The 17,071-nt window shown below is 48.2% G+C and overlaps 1 protein-coding gene across 1 annotated transcript in view; it reads right to left on the reverse strand.

Moving 5' to 3' along the window:
- The window catches only part of CCDC12 (coiled-coil domain containing 12), a 12,974-nt gene extending 8,332 nt beyond the window's left edge, over positions 1-4,642 (reverse strand). The window contains exons 1-3 of the mRNA XM_073632458.1: positions 4,484-4,642; positions 1,890-1,954; positions 435-514 (exon numbers count right to left, since the gene is read on the reverse strand). Coding sequence (XP_073488559.1) covers positions 435-514; positions 1,890-1,954; positions 4,484-4,609 — 271 coding nt within the window. The 5' untranslated portion in view covers positions 4,610-4,642. The remainder of the gene's footprint in view (positions 1-434; positions 515-1,889; positions 1,955-4,483) is intronic.
- Between the last annotated feature and the right edge of the window lie 12,429 nt (positions 4,643-17,071).

The raw sequence follows: 17,071 nt of genomic DNA on the forward strand, positions 1-17,071 counted from the left end.
CTAAATTTAGGTTTTTTTTCTTTTTTGTTTTATTCCACAATTTTCAGTCTTTTTTTATTTGTTTAGCAAATAAAAAAACCCCAGTGGTGATTAACCACTTCAGCCCCGGAAGATTTGGCTGCTCGATGACCAGGCCATTTTTTTGCGATACGGCACTGCGTCGCTTTAACTGACAATTGCGCGGTCGTGCGACGCTGTATCCAAACAAAATTGACGTCCTTTTTTCCCCCCACAAATAGAGGTTTCTTTTGGTGGTATTTGATCCCCTCTGCAGTTTTTATTTTTTTATAAACAAAGACCCCCCCCCCCCATAGGTGTGATGTTCGGGGGTGCAGAGGATGAGGTGTAATAACAGTGACAGACGACACATTTCTAGGGTTCGGTTCTTATGGTTCTCTCAGGTGATCGAACGATCTCCGGACGGCGCTCTGTACCTGGGATGGGTTTGGCCGGAGCTACTTGTCGCTCTTTGAGCGCCTCGTCCTGCGGGGTGTAGTTCCTCAGCTTCAGCTCCCTAAAAAGAAAAAAACAAAAACAAAGACCAATAATAAGATAGATAATAGATGCTAAATCCTCCACACAGCTCAGGTTATATCCATAAACGCAGAACGATCAGATGCCCTAGTGAATAAAATGGCGATCATTGCAAATTTTTTTATGTCACACAGCATTTGTGGTTTTTGAGAAAAAATACACTTTAACAAATTAAAAAAAAAAAGAGGGGGTGCTGTAAAGGAGGTCAGTGCTTGGGGGGTGCAAAAGGGAGCAATGCTGTGGGGGGTTGTGAAAAGGGGACAAGGAGATATAAAGGGGGGGGAGTGCTTTGGGGAGGGGATGATGTAAAGGGGAGCAGTGCTGTGGAGGGGAAGTGAAGGGGGGGGGTGCAGGGGAGATATTTAGGGGGATAGTGCTGTGGGGCGAGAAATGTAAAGGAGAGCAATGGTGTGTGTGTGTGTGGGGGGGGGGGGGGGGGGGGGGGGTGCTGTAAAGGAGGTCAGTGCTGGGGGGGGGGGGGGGGGGGGGGGGTGTGCAAAAGGGAGCAATGCTGTGGGGGTTGTGAAAAGGGGACAAGGAGATATAAAGGGGGGGGGGGGGAGTGCTGTGGGGAGGGGATGATGTAAAAGGGAGCAGTGCTGTGGAGGGGAAGTGAAGGGGGGGGTGCAGGGGAGATATTTAGGGGGATAGTGCTGTGGGGCGAGAAATGTAAAGGAGAGCAATGCTGTGGGGGGGGGGGTGATGTGAAGGGGGGCAACTGGTGTGGAGGGGTGGGGATGTAGAGGGGAGCAGTACTGTGGGGGGGGATATGTGATGTAAAGGGGGGGGCTGTGCCAGGTGATGCAAAGGAAAGCAGTGCTAGGGAAGGGGTGATGAAAATGGGGGCAAGTGCTGTGTGTGTGTGTGTATGGGGGGGGGGGGAGATGCGATGTAAAGGGGGGGGAATTGCTGTGGAGAACAAGGAGTGATGCAAAGGAAAACAGTGCTAGGGAAAGAGTGATAAAAAGGGGGGGCAAGTGCTGTGTGTGGGGGGGGGGGGGGGGGGGGCAATTTGGAGCGTGGCAGTGCTGTGGGGGGGAGATGTGATGTAAAGGGGGGCAAGTTCTGTGGGGAGGGGGGGGTGATGTAAGAAGGGGATTGTGATACGGGGGGCGGAGGCTGTAATAGGAAGGAGTTGTCGCACAAACATGCGATTTGGACCTCTCTCATGCAGAAGAAAACATCACTGATCGGACCTCCATGAATTATATTTCATACCCCCCCCCCCCATGCTAAAGTAATGTTGGGGTTGCCTTGTGTCTCCTGCGATTCCAGGAAAGGTGGTCAGGCCCACTCAGCATGTACCCCGGGAAGGCACATTTACCTACAGCACAGCAGCGGGTGAGAACACTGACCTGTGTCGCTGCTCCACCTTCTCCTCCGGGAGATCCTCCCCTCCTCCGCCGCCATCTTCTCTGACCTGGAAGACAAAAACACGCGGGTCACCTCCCCTCCTCGCTCTCCATATTACTGGGACCGGAGTTCCCCTTCCTCCTCACATCTCTGTCCATGACAGCCAATCAGAATCCAGCTGACAACCTCCAGTCTGAGTCATGCTCCTCCCACTCACAGTTTACAGCTGTACAGGAGGTGCTGTCACCCCCCCCAGCGGTGAATGAGAGGTGTGTGACCCCCTTGTACCCCCCTCCCCTGGAATGTGTGTACACAGCGCCCCCTATAGCTGAGTTCTCTCCCTACTATAAAGAGGACCTGTCACCCCTCCCCCAGCAGTGATTGTACACATCCCCTCCCCCCCATATATATGAGCTCTGGGTCCCCTCCTGTCATATATATGATCTCTGGGTCCCCCCCCCCCATATATATGAGCTCTGGGTCCCCTCCCCCCATATATATGAGCTCTGGGTCCCCTCCCCCCCCCCATATATATGATCTCTGGGTCCCCTCCCCCCCCATATATATGATCTCTGGGTCCCCTCCCCCCCCATATATATGATCTCTGGGTCCCCTCCCCCCCCCATATATATGATCTCTGGGTCCCCTCCCCCCCCCCATATATATGATCTCTGGGTCCCCTCCCCCCCCCCATATATATGATCTCTGGGTCCCCTCCCCCCCCCATATATATGATCTCTGGGTCCCCTCCCCCCATATATATGATCTCTGGGTCCCCTCCCCCCATATATATGATCTCTGGGACCCCTCCCCCCATATATATGATCTCTGGGTCCCCTCCCCCCCATATATATGATCTCTGGGTCCCCCCCCCATATATATGATCTCTGGGTCCCCTCCCCCCATATATATGATCTCTGGGTCCCCTCCCCCCCATATATATGATCTCTGGGTCCCCTCCCCCCCATATATATGATCTCTGGGTCCCCTCCCCCCCATATATATGATCTCTGGGTCCCCTCCCCCCCCATATATATGATCTCTGGGTCCCCTCCCCCCATATATATGATCTCTGGGTCCCCTCCCCCCCCCATATATATGATCTCTGGGTCCCCTCCCCCCATATATATGATCTCTGGGTCCCCTCCCCCCCATATATATGATCTCTGGGTCCCCTCCCCCCCCATATATATGATCTCTGGGTCCCCTCCCCCCATATATATGATCTCTGGGTCCCCTCCCCCCCCATATATATGATCTCTGGGTCCCCTCCCCCCATATATATGATCTCTGGGTCCCCTCCCCCCATATATATGATCTCTGGGTCCCCTCCCCCCCATATATATGATCTCTGGGTCCCCTCCCCCCCATATATATGATCTCTGGGTCCCCTCCCCCCATATATATGATCTCTGGGTCCCCTCCCCCCATATATATGATCTCTGGGTCCCCTCCACCCCATATATATGATCTCTGGGTCCCCTCCCCCCCCCATATATATGAGCTCTGGGTCCCCTCCCCCCCCATATATATGAGCTCTGGGTCCCCTCCCCCCCCATATATATGAGCTCTGGGTCCCCTCCCCCCATATATATGATCTCTGGGTCCCCTCCCCCCCCATATATATGATCTCTGGGTCCCCTCCCCCCATATATATGATCTCTGGGTCCCCTCCCCCCCCCATATATATGATCTCTGGGTCCCCTCCCCCCCCATATATATGATCTCTGGGTCCCCTCCCCCCATATATATGATCTCTGGGTCCCCTCCCCCCCCATATATATGATCTCTGGGTCCCCTCCCCCCATATATATGATCTCTGGGTCCCCTCCCCCCATATATATGATCTCTGGGTCCCCTCCCCCCATATATATGATCTCTGGGTCCCCTCCCCCCATATATATGATCTCTGGGTCCCCTCCCCCCATATATATGATCTCTGGGTCCCCTCCCCCCATATATATGATCTCTGGGTCCCCTCCCCCCATATATATGATCTCTGGGTCCCCTCCCCCCATATATATGATCTCTGGGTCCCCTCCCCCCATATATATGATCTCTGGGTCCCCTCCCCCCATATATATGATCTCTGGGTCCCCTCCCCCCCATATATATGATCTCTGGGTCCCCTCCCCCCATATATATGATCTCTGGGTCCCCTCCCCCCATATATATGATCTCTGGGTCCCCTCCCCCCCATATATATGATCTCTGGGTCCCCTCCCCCCCATATATATGATCTCTGGGTCCCCTCCCCCCCATATATATGATCTCTGGGTCCCCTCCCCCCCATATATATGATCTCTGGGTCCCCTCCCCCCCATATATATGATCTCTGGGTCCCCTCCCCCCATATATATGATCTCTGGGTCCCCTCCCCCCCCATATATATGATCTCTGGGTCCCCTCCCCCCCCATATATATGATCTCTGGGTCCCCTCCCCCCCCATATATATGATCTCTGGGTCCCCTCCCCCCATATATATGATCTCTGGGTCCCCTCCCCCCATATATATGAGCTCTGGGTCCCCTCCCCCCATATATATGATCTCTGGGTCCCCTCCCCCCATATATATGAGCTCTGGGTCCCCCTCACCCTTTTCTTTCTCAGCTGTAACAATCTCTCCTTCCTCTTCAGCGCTTCCTCCTCCAACCTCCCCACACTGCCCTCCATCTTCCCACAATCCACCGCGCACCGGCCAATCAGCGCCAGCGACGTCATCAGTCCCCGCCGCTAACAAAAAAAAAAAGACAGAAATGGGGAGGAGAGGAGCGCCGAGCGCATCAATGGGGAGGATCAGCCAATCAGCGCTCCCGCCGCAAGCGACGTCATTACGAGCCCCGAGAGCGGAGCGCCGCACGAGGAGGGCGAGGAGGAGGAGCGTCGAGCGCATCGATCGGAGATCGGCCAATCAGGCAGCAGCAGTGTGTCCATACATAAGATAGACTCCAACCCTGACACTGAGATTTATCTCTTCTACACAGAGACACAAACACACTAAGGGAGGAGTATTATAATCACTCTCATTTGTTTTCTTCTCTCTCTCTCTCTCTCTGTCTCCATTGAAGAGATTTCCCTTCACTTCCTGTCCCATAGCCAAAACAGGAAGTGAGAGGAAATCCCTTCCAAAATGAACTAGTGTCCCCACTGGAAACACAGATCCCAGAGTGGCAATTACATTTTCTCTGAATCAACTTTACCTATCAATGTCGGTCCCCAGTTATATTATATACATTTAGGAAAGAATATGGGACTTTCTTTACCACTTCAGCCCCCCGGACCATTTGGCTGGCCAAAGACCAGGGCATTTTTTTGCGATTCGGCACTGCGTGGCTTTAACTGACAATTGCGCGGCCGTGCGACGTGGCTCCCAAAGAAAATTGACGTCCTTTTTTCCCCACCAATAGAGATTTCTTTTGGTGGTATTTGCTCATCTCTGCGGTTTTTATTTTTTGCGCTATAAACAAAAAAAAAGAGCGACAATTTTGGAAAAAAAAAAAAACAATATTTTTTACTTTTTGCTATAATAAATATCCCCCCCAAAAAATATTTTAAAAAACTATTTTTTTCCTCGGTTTAGGCCGATACGTATTCTTCTACATATTTTTGGTAAAAAAAAAAAATCGCAATAAGCGTATATTGATTGGTTTGCGCAAAAGTTATAGCGTCTACAAAATAGTTTTTTTACAAAATTATTAGTTTTTTTTTTTTTACTAATAATGGTGGCGATCTGCGCTTTTTATCGTGCCTGCGACATTATGGCGGACACAGCGGACACTTTTGGCGCTATTTTGGGACCATTCACATTTATACAGCGATCAGTGCGATTAAAAATGCATTGATTACTGTGTAAATGACACTGGCAGTGAAGGGGTTAATTACTAGGTGGCGCTGTAGGGGTTAAGTATGTCCTAGGGAGTGATTCTAACTGTGGAGGGGGGAGGGGCTGTGTATGTGACGTCACTGATCACCGCTCCCGATTACAGGTGTCACTAGGGCAGAACGGGGAAATGCTTGTTTACATCAGCACCTCCCCGTTCTTCCTCTCCGTGAGACGATCGCGGGTATCCCCGCGGCGATCGAGTCCGCTGGACCTGCAATCACACTCACGGAGCTCCCGGCGGGCGCACGCGCACCTGCAAGCTGCCTCTTAAAGGGCAACGTACGGGTACGTTAATCTGCCTGTACACGCCCTTCTGCCGCAGTATATCTGCGTGAGGCGGTCGGGAAGCGGTTAAAGTGGTTGTAAACTCTACAAACAAAAAACAAACAAAAAAAAAAAACAAGAAAAAAACCTGCAAGACAAAGGTATAATGAGCTGGTGTGCACAGACTTCAGCTTGGAGACTTCCCTCTTACTGTTTCCAGTCTCAAGCCTCGTACACACGATCGGATTTCCCGGCGGGAATTGTGATGATGTCAGGCTGTTGGCGGAAAATCCGACCGTGTGTACGCTCCATCGGACAATTATTGTCGGATTTTCCGCAGGACAAATGTTGGATGGCAGGTTTATACATTTTCCGCGGACAAATGTCTGTTGTCGGATTTTCCGAGCGTGTGTACACAAGTCCGTCGGACAAAAGTCCAAAGTACAAACACGCATGCTCGGAAGCAAGGGACGAGCCGGAAGCGGTCGGTCTTGTAAACTCGCGTTCGTAATGGAGAATTAACATTCGTGACGCGGCAAATTCTGAAATCTGGAAATGCAGCGCACAATTCTCTTCTTCTTTAATGGGATAATAATGAAGCTGCTTTGCTGGTGATACTGATGGAGTTATGGCAAACTAATTTTCAAAGGCTTTTTTTTTCTAGTGATATCCAGAATAATATTATTATGTTTTTTTTTGTTATTTTTTTTGTTTGGACAAGTTACCACAACACCATTATTATCCCGTAGTTTAAGATCAAAAATACAACTATGTTGGTGTCCCTTGTCAATGTTACATTGTATTTTTTTAAATGTAACTGCCGACGCCCAAACTGTCATTTGAAGTAAAACACATAGCCAAGTATTATTCTACACAATTTTTTTTTTATTGTGCATTAAAAAAAGAAAACAAATAAAATTAGACATGTTATCGGCCAATAGAACTTAACCAAAAAGTGCATTCTATGCATCAAAAAATATAAAAAAAATATACCAAATCAAATCATTATTATTCAAGCCAAAAAAAACAATGTCAAAGCAATAACTCCAAGGCCAATAATAAATAACACGTTATCTCCTCCGATTCCACAACATGTCTTGTTGACGAACGGCCGTTCAGAAACGAACTGAAAAGCACGAAATGAAAAACGTGAAAAGAAAAGCGCGAATCAACACTCACCAAACTTCTACTAACACGAAATTAGCAGAAGGAGCCCCAAAGGGTGGCGCTAAAGAGCTGAAAAACCACGTAGTACGTCACTACGTTCGTAATTGTTGGCCAACAATTGTGTGGCCGTGTGAATGCAAGACAAGTTTGGGCCAACGCCCTTCGGACAAAATTCCACGGTTTTGTTGGCCAACAATCCGATCGTGTGTACGAGACTTTACGGTGCAGGGATTTCTTTTTCCTGAGATCTGCTTTCATGATAGCAAGTTTCTGTTCCTCTTTAGCAATGCGGCAAAGCCTGTTCATCACTCTATCCTGGAAGACTGGTAAGGACTAGGGATGAGCCGAACACTCCCTGGTTCGGTTCGCACCAGAACATCCCAACATGCAAAAAAATGTGTTTGAACACGCGAACACCGTTAAAGTCTATGGGACACGAACGTGAAAAATCAAAAGTGCTAATTTTAAAGGCTTATATGCAAGTTTTTGCCCTAAAAAGGGTTTGGGGACCCGGGTCCTGCCCCAGGGGACATGTATCAATGCAAAAAAAAGTTTCAAAAATGGACGTTTTTTCAGGAGCAGTGATTTTAAGAATGCTTAATGTGAAACAATAAAAATGAAATATTCCTTTAAATATCGTGCCTGGGGGGTGTCTATAGTATGCCTGTAAAGGGGCGCGTGTTTCCTGTGCTTAGAACAATACTACAGCAAAATGACATTTCTAAGGAAAAAAAGTAATTTAAAACTGCTTGCAGCTGTAATGTATTCTCGGGTCCCGGCAATATAGATAAAAATCATTGAGAAAAACGGCATGGGCCCCCCCCCCCACCCATTACAAGGCTCTTTGGGTCTGGTATGGGTATTAAGGGGAGCACTATATACTCTGAACAAAAGTATATGTACTATACGGCTAGCCCTATATACTCTACAGAAAATTGGGCCTTAGGTGTTGGTGGTGCCAGAACACTGTAACCCCTCACAGATACTCTTGGTGGGCGCAGGAACAGGCCCTGCTGTGAAATATTTGATCAAAACTTGTAATTACACGCTCCTGTTAAACAGAGGCAGAAAAATTGGGCCTTAGGCAGTGGTGGTGGTGCCTTAAACCAAAAATATTGTTGGAAGCTAGCATTATCAAGATTGAGGAGGAATAGGATAGTCACCCAGCATAGGCAGTCTTCAAGGTATCCCACATACATAAAAAATTAGTTACATCAGCATCAGGTGCTTGATAGCTGCTGCTGATCCAAGACTAATTCATTTTTATGAATGTGAGACTATCAACGGAGCCTGTGGACAGGCACACTCTATGTTCCATTACAAACCCTCCAGCAGCACTGAATGTGCGTTCAGAAAAAAGCTGGATGCAGGACAGGCCAGTAGCTCAATTGCACATTGAGCAAGTTCTGGCTAGTGGTCCATCCTCAAGACCCAGTAACCCAGTGGATGGTCTGTTGGAAAGGTCTCCAAGTCTGCTCTTGCCCCAAGATATTCATGCACCATGTAATGAAGACGCTGGTGATGGTTGCTTGAACTGATCAGACCTTGGCGCTGAGGACTGAAAAATTGTCTAAAGGCATCGGTCAGCCGGCCACCTTCTCCACCGCTCTTCCTCTGACTGAACGAAGCCTCAGCAACACGTTGTCCAGCACCAGGAAATTGTAACCGCCCAGGGTCTGGAAATGCATTGCACAAACCTTTCTTTATGGCCTCCTGAAGATGTTTTATCCTCTGCTCCCTCTGCGAAGGCAGGATGAGTTCTGCAACCTTACCCTTGTAACATGGATCAAGAAGGGTTGCCAGCCAGTAATGATCCCTCTCCTTGATACCACGAATCCTAGGGTTCTATCACAGGCTTTGCAGAATCAGGGAGGCCATGCAGCGTAAGTTTGCAGACGCATTCAATTGTGAGTCCTCTGGGTCACTGATGATGACGTTGTCAGGAACTACCTCCTCCCAATCACGTACAACTCCTTGGGTTTCTGGGGACTGAAAACCATACCTTGAAGACTGCTGCTGAGTGTTATCCTCTACATCCATGCTGACACAATCCTCCTCCTCCCCTTCTTCCTGTGGCCAAAGGCACCCTGCCTTTGGCCAATTATGGCTCTTTTAGCAGAGGGCACTGGGATTGGCCAAAGCATGCAAGTCAGGTGCATGCTTTGACCAATCATCATACAGCAATGCACTGTGATCTCGCAGTGCATTCTGGGGTGTTCCGCAGGCGCTCGAATTTCCCATAAACGCCCCATAATGTTCGTTCTTCGGCGAACTGGCAAACACCAGATTTTCGAGTTGAACTCATGTCGACCTGGACATCAAGCTCATCCCTAGTAAGGTCTCCCCTCGCATAGGGACAAGCCCAGGATCCATTGAAGCTTGGGCACATGGAGTAGGCCTCAGTGCCTCCACCTTCGTCTCCCCCCACCCACTGCATGGTGGTTGGGCGAGAAGCCTGCAGACAGGCCCAGGGTTGAGGTTTACTCCAGCTGAGACCAAAGTAGAGTGAGCCAACAGCACCTTGCAAAACAGCACCACCTGGTGGAGAAGCTCCTCTGGTACAGAGACTGGTGCGACTGGCTCAGTGATCTCTGTACAACACTGCGGTATATGTCAGAGCTATATAAATGTATAATAATAATAATAATAATAGTGTATTATTGTGGGGAGGGCATTAGAGTGTAAGCTCCTCTGGTACAGAGACTGGTGCGATTGGCTCAGTGATCTCTGTACAACACTGCGGTATATGTCAGAGCTATATAAATGTATAATAATAATAGTGTATTATTGTGGGGAGGGCATTAGAGTGTAAGTTCCTCTGGTACAGAGACTGGTGGGATTGGCTCAGTGATCTCTGTACAACACTGCGGTATATGTCAGAGCTATATAAATGTATAATAATAATAATAATAGTGTGTGACTGTGGGGAGGGCATTAGAGTGTAAGCTCCTCTGGCACAGAGACTGATGTGACTTGCTCAGTGTTCTCTGTACAGCACTGCGGTAAATGTCAGAGCTATATGAATGTAAAAGAATAATTATGATTGGTGAGAGATTAGAGTGTAAAATTTTTTTATTAAAAAATCATACAATCATACAGCTCATTAATAAAAACATATTTACACAAAAATAAACAACAACTAAACAAAAACAAGCGTGCTTACATCAGCAAATAAAGAAAACTGTTTCCTGACAAGATAACAGAAAGAAACATATTTTAATGACAACTACAAACCCCGAACCTCAACTTAAACACAATCCAGGCTAAGAAACCTTTTGATATTTAATCGCCATCAGGATGTGATTCCAAAACCCCCCCATTAACCCCTCCCCCCACATCATTCACCCCAACTTCCACATCATTCACCCCGAATTCCACATCATTCCCCTTGCATTCTGCACCAGCCACCCTCATGCCCTTCCCACCTTCCCCTCCACCATCATCCAATCCATCCCTCACTCCATCCGCACTTCTGCTACGCCGTGGAGGAGGGGTTGGCACCACCATACACTTTGGTCCAGCACCCTCCGCTGCCTTCACTACACTAGGAGAAACAATAGGTGCAGACACAGACTTGACAACCACACTTTCTGACACCGACTGGGGAACCACAGACTGAGGGGACACTGACACCACAGACTGGTGAGAGATTAGAGTGTAAGCTCCTCTGGTGTAGAGATTGATAATATTACTGTGAGTGGCGGTGGTGGGTGTGTTGCTGTTCTTTGTATTTTGTTACTCTATATAAATGTATCATTACAGAAGTAATTCCTGGGATGATAAATGCCGTCACACGTCACTCATATCTGGTTGACATTTACATGCCGTGTGACCTTTATATTCCTCCCCGGGGAGCGGTCGTCCTGTCTATAGCGACGTTTATACCTGTCAGGTGTCTGCTGACGGTGAGTCATCTCACCTGATGAGATTTACACATTTTCTGCACTTCTTGCAGCGCTGAGGGTCGGTCTCAGTATGAACATAGAAATCTGATCTCTGTAGAGGTACGGCTGCTGCGGGCAGGGGTGGATATCCTTACACCACCGTCTCCGCAATGTCTGATGTCAGGAGGCTGGGTATACATGTAGGAGAACATTTTAGCATTCCGTAGCTTTGCACCTCAGGGTGGCCTAAAGCCTATAATGGGTTCAGAGCAAAGGCCACCCTACAGGGGTACATACTGTACATTGTAATCTCAGTCAGTACATATTATTTTCTGATTATTGTGAATTTTATTATTAATGATATAAAGCTCTGTATAGAAGAATCAGGATCTCCTTCCTCCTGCTGGTGATCCCTCTAGTGATATAAAGATCTATATAGAGGAATCAGGACCTCCTTCCTCCAGCTGGTGACCCCTCTAGTGATATAAAGATCTATATAGAGGAATCAGGAGCTCCTTCCTCCAGCTGGTGACCCCTCTAGTGATATAAAGATCTATATAGAGGAATCAGGTCCTCCTTCCTCCAGCTGGTGATCCCTCTAGTGATATAAAGATCTATATAGAGGAATCAGGACCTCCTTCCTCCTGCTGGTGATCCCTCTAGAGATATAAAGATCTATATAGAGGAATCAGGACCTCCTTTCTCCTGTTGGTGATCCCTCTAGTGATATAAAGATTTATATAGAGGAATCAGGACCTCCTTCCTCCCGCTGGTGACCCCTCTAGTGATATAAAGATCTATATAGAGGAATCGGGACTTCCTTTCTCCAGTTGGTGACCCCTCTAGTGATATGAAGATCTGATTAGAGGAATCGGGACCTCCTTCCTCCTGCTGGTGACCCCTCTAGTGATATAAAGATCTATATAGAGGAATCAGGACCTTCTTCCTCCTGCCGGTGATCCCTCTAGTGATATAAAGATCTATATAGAGGAATCAGGACCTTCTTCCTCCTGCCGGTGATCCCTCTAGTGATATAAAGATCTATATAGAGGAATCAGGACCTTCTTCCTCCTGCCGGTGACCCCTCTAGTGATATAAAGATCTATATAGAGGAATCAGGACCTCCTTCCTCCTGCTGGTGATCCCTCTAGTGATATAAAGATCTATATAGAGGAATCAGGACCTCCTTCCTCCCGCTGGTGACCCCTCTAGTGATATAAAGATCTATATAGAGGAATCGGGACTTCCTTTCTCCAGTTGGTGACCCCTCTAGTGATATGAAGATCTGATTAGAGGAATCGGGACCTCCTTCCTCCTGCTGGTGACCCCTCTAGTGATATAAAGATCTATATAGAGGAATAGGGATGAGCCGAACACCCCCCTGTTCGGTTCGCACCAGAACATGCGAACAGGAAAAAAGTTCGTTCGAACATGCGAACACCGTTAAAGTCTATGGGACACGAACATGAATAATCAAAAGTGCTAATTTTCAAGGCTTATATGCAAGTTATTGTCATAAAAAGTGTTTGGGGACCTGGGTCCTGCCCCAGGGGACATGGATCAATGCAAAAAAAAGTTTTAAAAACGGCCGTTTTTTCAGGAGCAGTGATTTTAATAATGCTTAAAGTCAAACAATAAAAGTGTAATATCCCTTTAAATTTCGTACCTGGGGGGTGTCTATAGTGTGCCTGTAAAGGGGCGCATGTTTCCTGTGTTTAGAACAGTCTGACAGCAAAATGACATTTTGAAGGAAAAAACTCATTTAAAACTACCCGCGGCTATTGCATTGCCGACAATACACATAGAAGTTCATTGATAAAAACGGCATGGGAATTCCCCAAAGGGGAACCCCGAACCAAAATTTAAAAAAAAAAATGACGTGGGGGTCCCCCTAAATTCCATACCAGGCCCTTCAGGTCTGGTATGGATATTAAGGGGAACCCCGGCCAAAATTTAAAAAAAAAAATGACGTGGGGTTCCCCCTAAATTCCATACCAGACCCTTCAGGTCTGGTATGGATTTTAAGGGGAACCCCGCGCCAAAAAAAAAAAAAAAAAACGGCGTGGGGTCCCCCCAAAAATCCATACCAGACCCTTATCCGAGCACGCAACCTGGCAGGCCGCAGGAAAAGAGGGGGGGACGAGAGTGCGGCCCCCCCTCCCTCCTGAACCGTACCAGGCCACATGCCCTCAACATTGGGAGGGTGCTTTGGGGTAGCCCCCCAAAACACCTTGTCCCCATGTTGATGAGGACAAGGGCCTCATCCCCACAACCCTGGCCGGTGGTTGTGGGGGTCTGCGGGCGGGGGGCTTATCGGAATCTGGAAGCCCCCTTTAACAAGGTGACCCCCAGATCCCGGCCCCCCCCCTGTGTGAAATGGTAAGGGGGTACATAAGTACCCCTACCATTTCACGAAAAAAGTGTCAAAAATGTTAAAAATGACAAGAGACAGTTTTTGACAATTCCTTTATTTAAATGCTTCTTCTTTCTTCTATCTTCCTTCATCTTCTGGTTCTTCTGGCTCTTCTGGTTCTTCTGGTTCTTCCTCCGGCGTTCTCGTCCAGCATCTCCTCCGCGGCGTCTTCTGTCTTCTTCTCCTCGGGCCGCTCCGCACCCATGGCATGGGGGGGAGGCTCCCGCTCTTCTCTTCTTCTCTTCTTCTTTTCTTCTTTTCTTCTTTTCTTCTCTTCTTCTCTTCTTCTTCATTTTCTTCTCCGGGCCGCTCCGCAATCCATGCTGGCATGGAGGGAGGCTCCCGCTGTGTGACGGCGCTCCTCGTCTGACAGTTCTTAAATAACGGGGGGGCGGGGCCACCCGGTGACCCCGCCCCCCTCTGACGCACGGTGACTTGACGGGACTTCCCTGTGACGTCACGGGGAATGCCACAGGGAAGTCCCGTCAAGTCACCGTGCGTCAGAGGGGGGCGGGGTCACCGGGTGGCCCCCCCCCCCGTTATTTAAGAACTGTCAGACGAGGAGCGCCGTCACACAGCGGGAGCCTCCCTCCATGCCAGCATGGATTGCGGAGCGGCCCGGAGAAGAAAATGAAGAAGAAGAGAAGAAAAGAAGAAAAGAAGAAAAGAAGAAAAGAAGAAGAGAAGAAGAGAAGAGCGGGAGCCTCCCCCCCATGCCATGGGTGCGGAGCGGCCCGAGGAGAAGAAGACAGAAGACGCCGCGGAGGAGATGCTGGACGAGAACGCCGGAGGAAGAACCAGAAGAACCAGAAGAGCCAGAAGAACCAGAAGATGAAGGAAGATAGAAGAAAGAAGAAGCATTTAAATAAAGGAATTGTCAAAAACTGTCTCTTGTCATTTTTAACATTTTTGACACTTTTTTCGTGAAATGGTAGGGGTACTTATGTACCCCCTTACCATTTCACACAGGGGGGGGGCCGGGATCTGGGGGTCACCTTGTTAAAGGGGGCTTCCAGATTCCGATAAGCCCCCCGCCCGCAGACCCCCACAACCACCGGCCAGGGTTGTGGGGATGAGGCCCTTGTCCTCATCAACATGGGGACAAGGTGTTTTGGGGGGCTACCCCAAAGCACCCTCCCAATGTTGAGGGCATGTGGCCTGGTACGGTTCAGGAGGGAGGGGGGGCCGCACTCTTGTCCCCCCCTCTTTTCCTGCGGCCTGCCAGGTTGCGTGCTCGGATAAGGGTCTGGTATGGATTTTTGGGGGGACCCCACGCCGTTTTTTTTTTTTTTTTGGCGCGGGGTTCCCCTTAAAATCCATACCAGACCTGAAGGGTCTGGTATGGAATTTAGGGGGAACCCCACGTCATTTTTTTTTAAAATTTTGGCCGGGGTTCCCCTTAATATCCATACCAGACCTGAAGGGCCTGGTATGGAATTTAGGGGGACCCCCACGTCATTTTTTTTTTTTAATTTTGGTTCGGGGTTCCCCTTTGGGGAATTCCCATGCCGTTTTTATCAATGAACTTCTATGTGTATTGTCGGCAATGCAATAGCCGCGGGTAGTTTTAAATGAGTTTTTTCCTTCAAAATGTCATTTTGCTGTCAGACTCTTCTAAACACAGGAAACATGCGCCCCTTTACAGGCACACTATAGACACCCCCCAGGTACGAAATTTAAAGGGATATTACACTTTTATTGATTGACTTTAAGTATTATTAAAATCACTGCTCCTGAAAAAACGGCCGTTTTTAAAACTTTTTTTTGCATTGATCCATGTCCCCTGGGGCAGGACCCAGGTCCCCAAACACTTTTTATGACAATAACTTGCATATTAGCCTTTAAAATTAGCACTTTTGATTTCTCCCATAGACTTTTAAAGGGTGTTCCGCGGCATTCGAATTTGCCGCGAACACCCCAAATTGTTCGCTGTTCGGTGAACTTGCGAACAGCCAATGTTCGAGTCGAACATGAGTTCGACTCGAACTCGAAGCTCATCCCTATAGAGGAATCAGGACCTTCTTCCTCCTGCCGGTGATCCCTCTAGTGATATAAAGATCTATATAGAGGAATCAGGACCTTCTTCCTCCTGCCGGTGATCCCTCTAGTGATATAAAGATCTATATAGAGGAATCAGGACCTCCTTCCTCCTGCTGGTGACCCCTCTAGTGATATAAAGCTCTATATAAAGGAATCAGGACCTCCTTCCTCCTGCCGGTGATCCCTCTAGTGATATAAAGCTCTATATAAAGGAATCAGGACCTCCTTCCTCCTGCCGGTGATCCCTCTAGTGATGTACTTACCATGTTGTCAGGCCACACTGTTTGCTCATCATCCATCTTTTATTATACTTTTTAGATTCTATTTAGTGACCTGTGTCAGATGAAAATGTCTATTTAATTCTATAAAATGCAGTAACACGTAGCAACCATTGTAGGTGATTGCTGATTGGGTAATTGAAGTAATTGCACTCTTTGTCTGATGATAGTAAATTGCTGGTTAGGGGTCCCAGTTTTATTTGCAGCTTCTATTATCTGGGAAGTTTCCGGAGATGGATGGAGGAGTAATTCTGATCTCTGTGACACACAAGGCGGCTCCGGCTGAGAAGATTAGGGGTCTGCCATGAATTTCTCAGGGGGGGGACGGTCCAGATTTCTCTGCAACCTTGAGTGAAAAAATCCAATGACCCGATCGCTGCATGAAGAACATTTATAATGAATTCTGTAACAGCAATTCCGGCATGTCGCGGAGAGCGCAGAAATCTCCTATGAATGCACAAGAGTTTCACCATCATGGGGTGTCAGCGCATATTAGATAATCGATACAAATATTCTCCGACAGAGTGAATCTCACTACAAACATCTTTTAGTATTTCAATTTTTCAAGTATTGCAATTTATGCTTTTTTTTAAGCTTGTCCTGTGTCTGTTTATTTTCTATTTGTTTTAAAGGGGTCCAGTAGAACCCCAACTCAGTAGTACCCCCACTCAACAGATACCTAGATCATTAGTACCCCTGTTCAGCAGATCCCCAGTTCATTGGTACCCTCATTCAGCAGATCCCCTGCTCAGTAGTAACCCCCAGCTCTGCTGATCCCCCACTCAGTAGTAACTCCCAGCTCTGCTGATCCCCCACTCAGTAGTAACCCCCCAGCTCTACTGATCCCCCACTCAGTAGTACCCCCAGCTCTACTGATCCCCCACTCAGTAGTAACCGCCAGCTCTATTGATCCCCCAATCAGTAGTAACCTCCAGCTCTGCTAATTCCCCACTTAGTAATAACCCCCAGCTCTACTGATCCCCCATTCAGTAGTAACCTCCAGCTCTGCTAATCCCCAACTTAGTAGTAACCTCCAGCTCTACTGACCCCCAACTCAGTAGTAACCCCTAACTCTACTGATCCCCCATTCAGTAGTAACCTCCAGCTCTACTGATCCCCCACTCAGTAGTAACCCCCAGCTCTACTGATCCCCCACTCAATAGTAACCCCCGGCTCTACTGATCCCCCATTCAGTAGTAACCCCCAGCTCTGCTGATCCCCCACTCAGTAGTAACCCCCCAGCTCTACTGATCC

The sequence above is a fragment of the Aquarana catesbeiana genome, linkage group LG05, assembly GCF_042186555.1.
Source record: "Aquarana catesbeiana isolate 2022-GZ linkage group LG05, ASM4218655v1, whole genome shotgun sequence".
In the NCBI taxonomy this organism is placed as follows: Eukaryota; Metazoa; Chordata; class Amphibia; order Anura; family Ranidae; genus Aquarana; species Aquarana catesbeiana.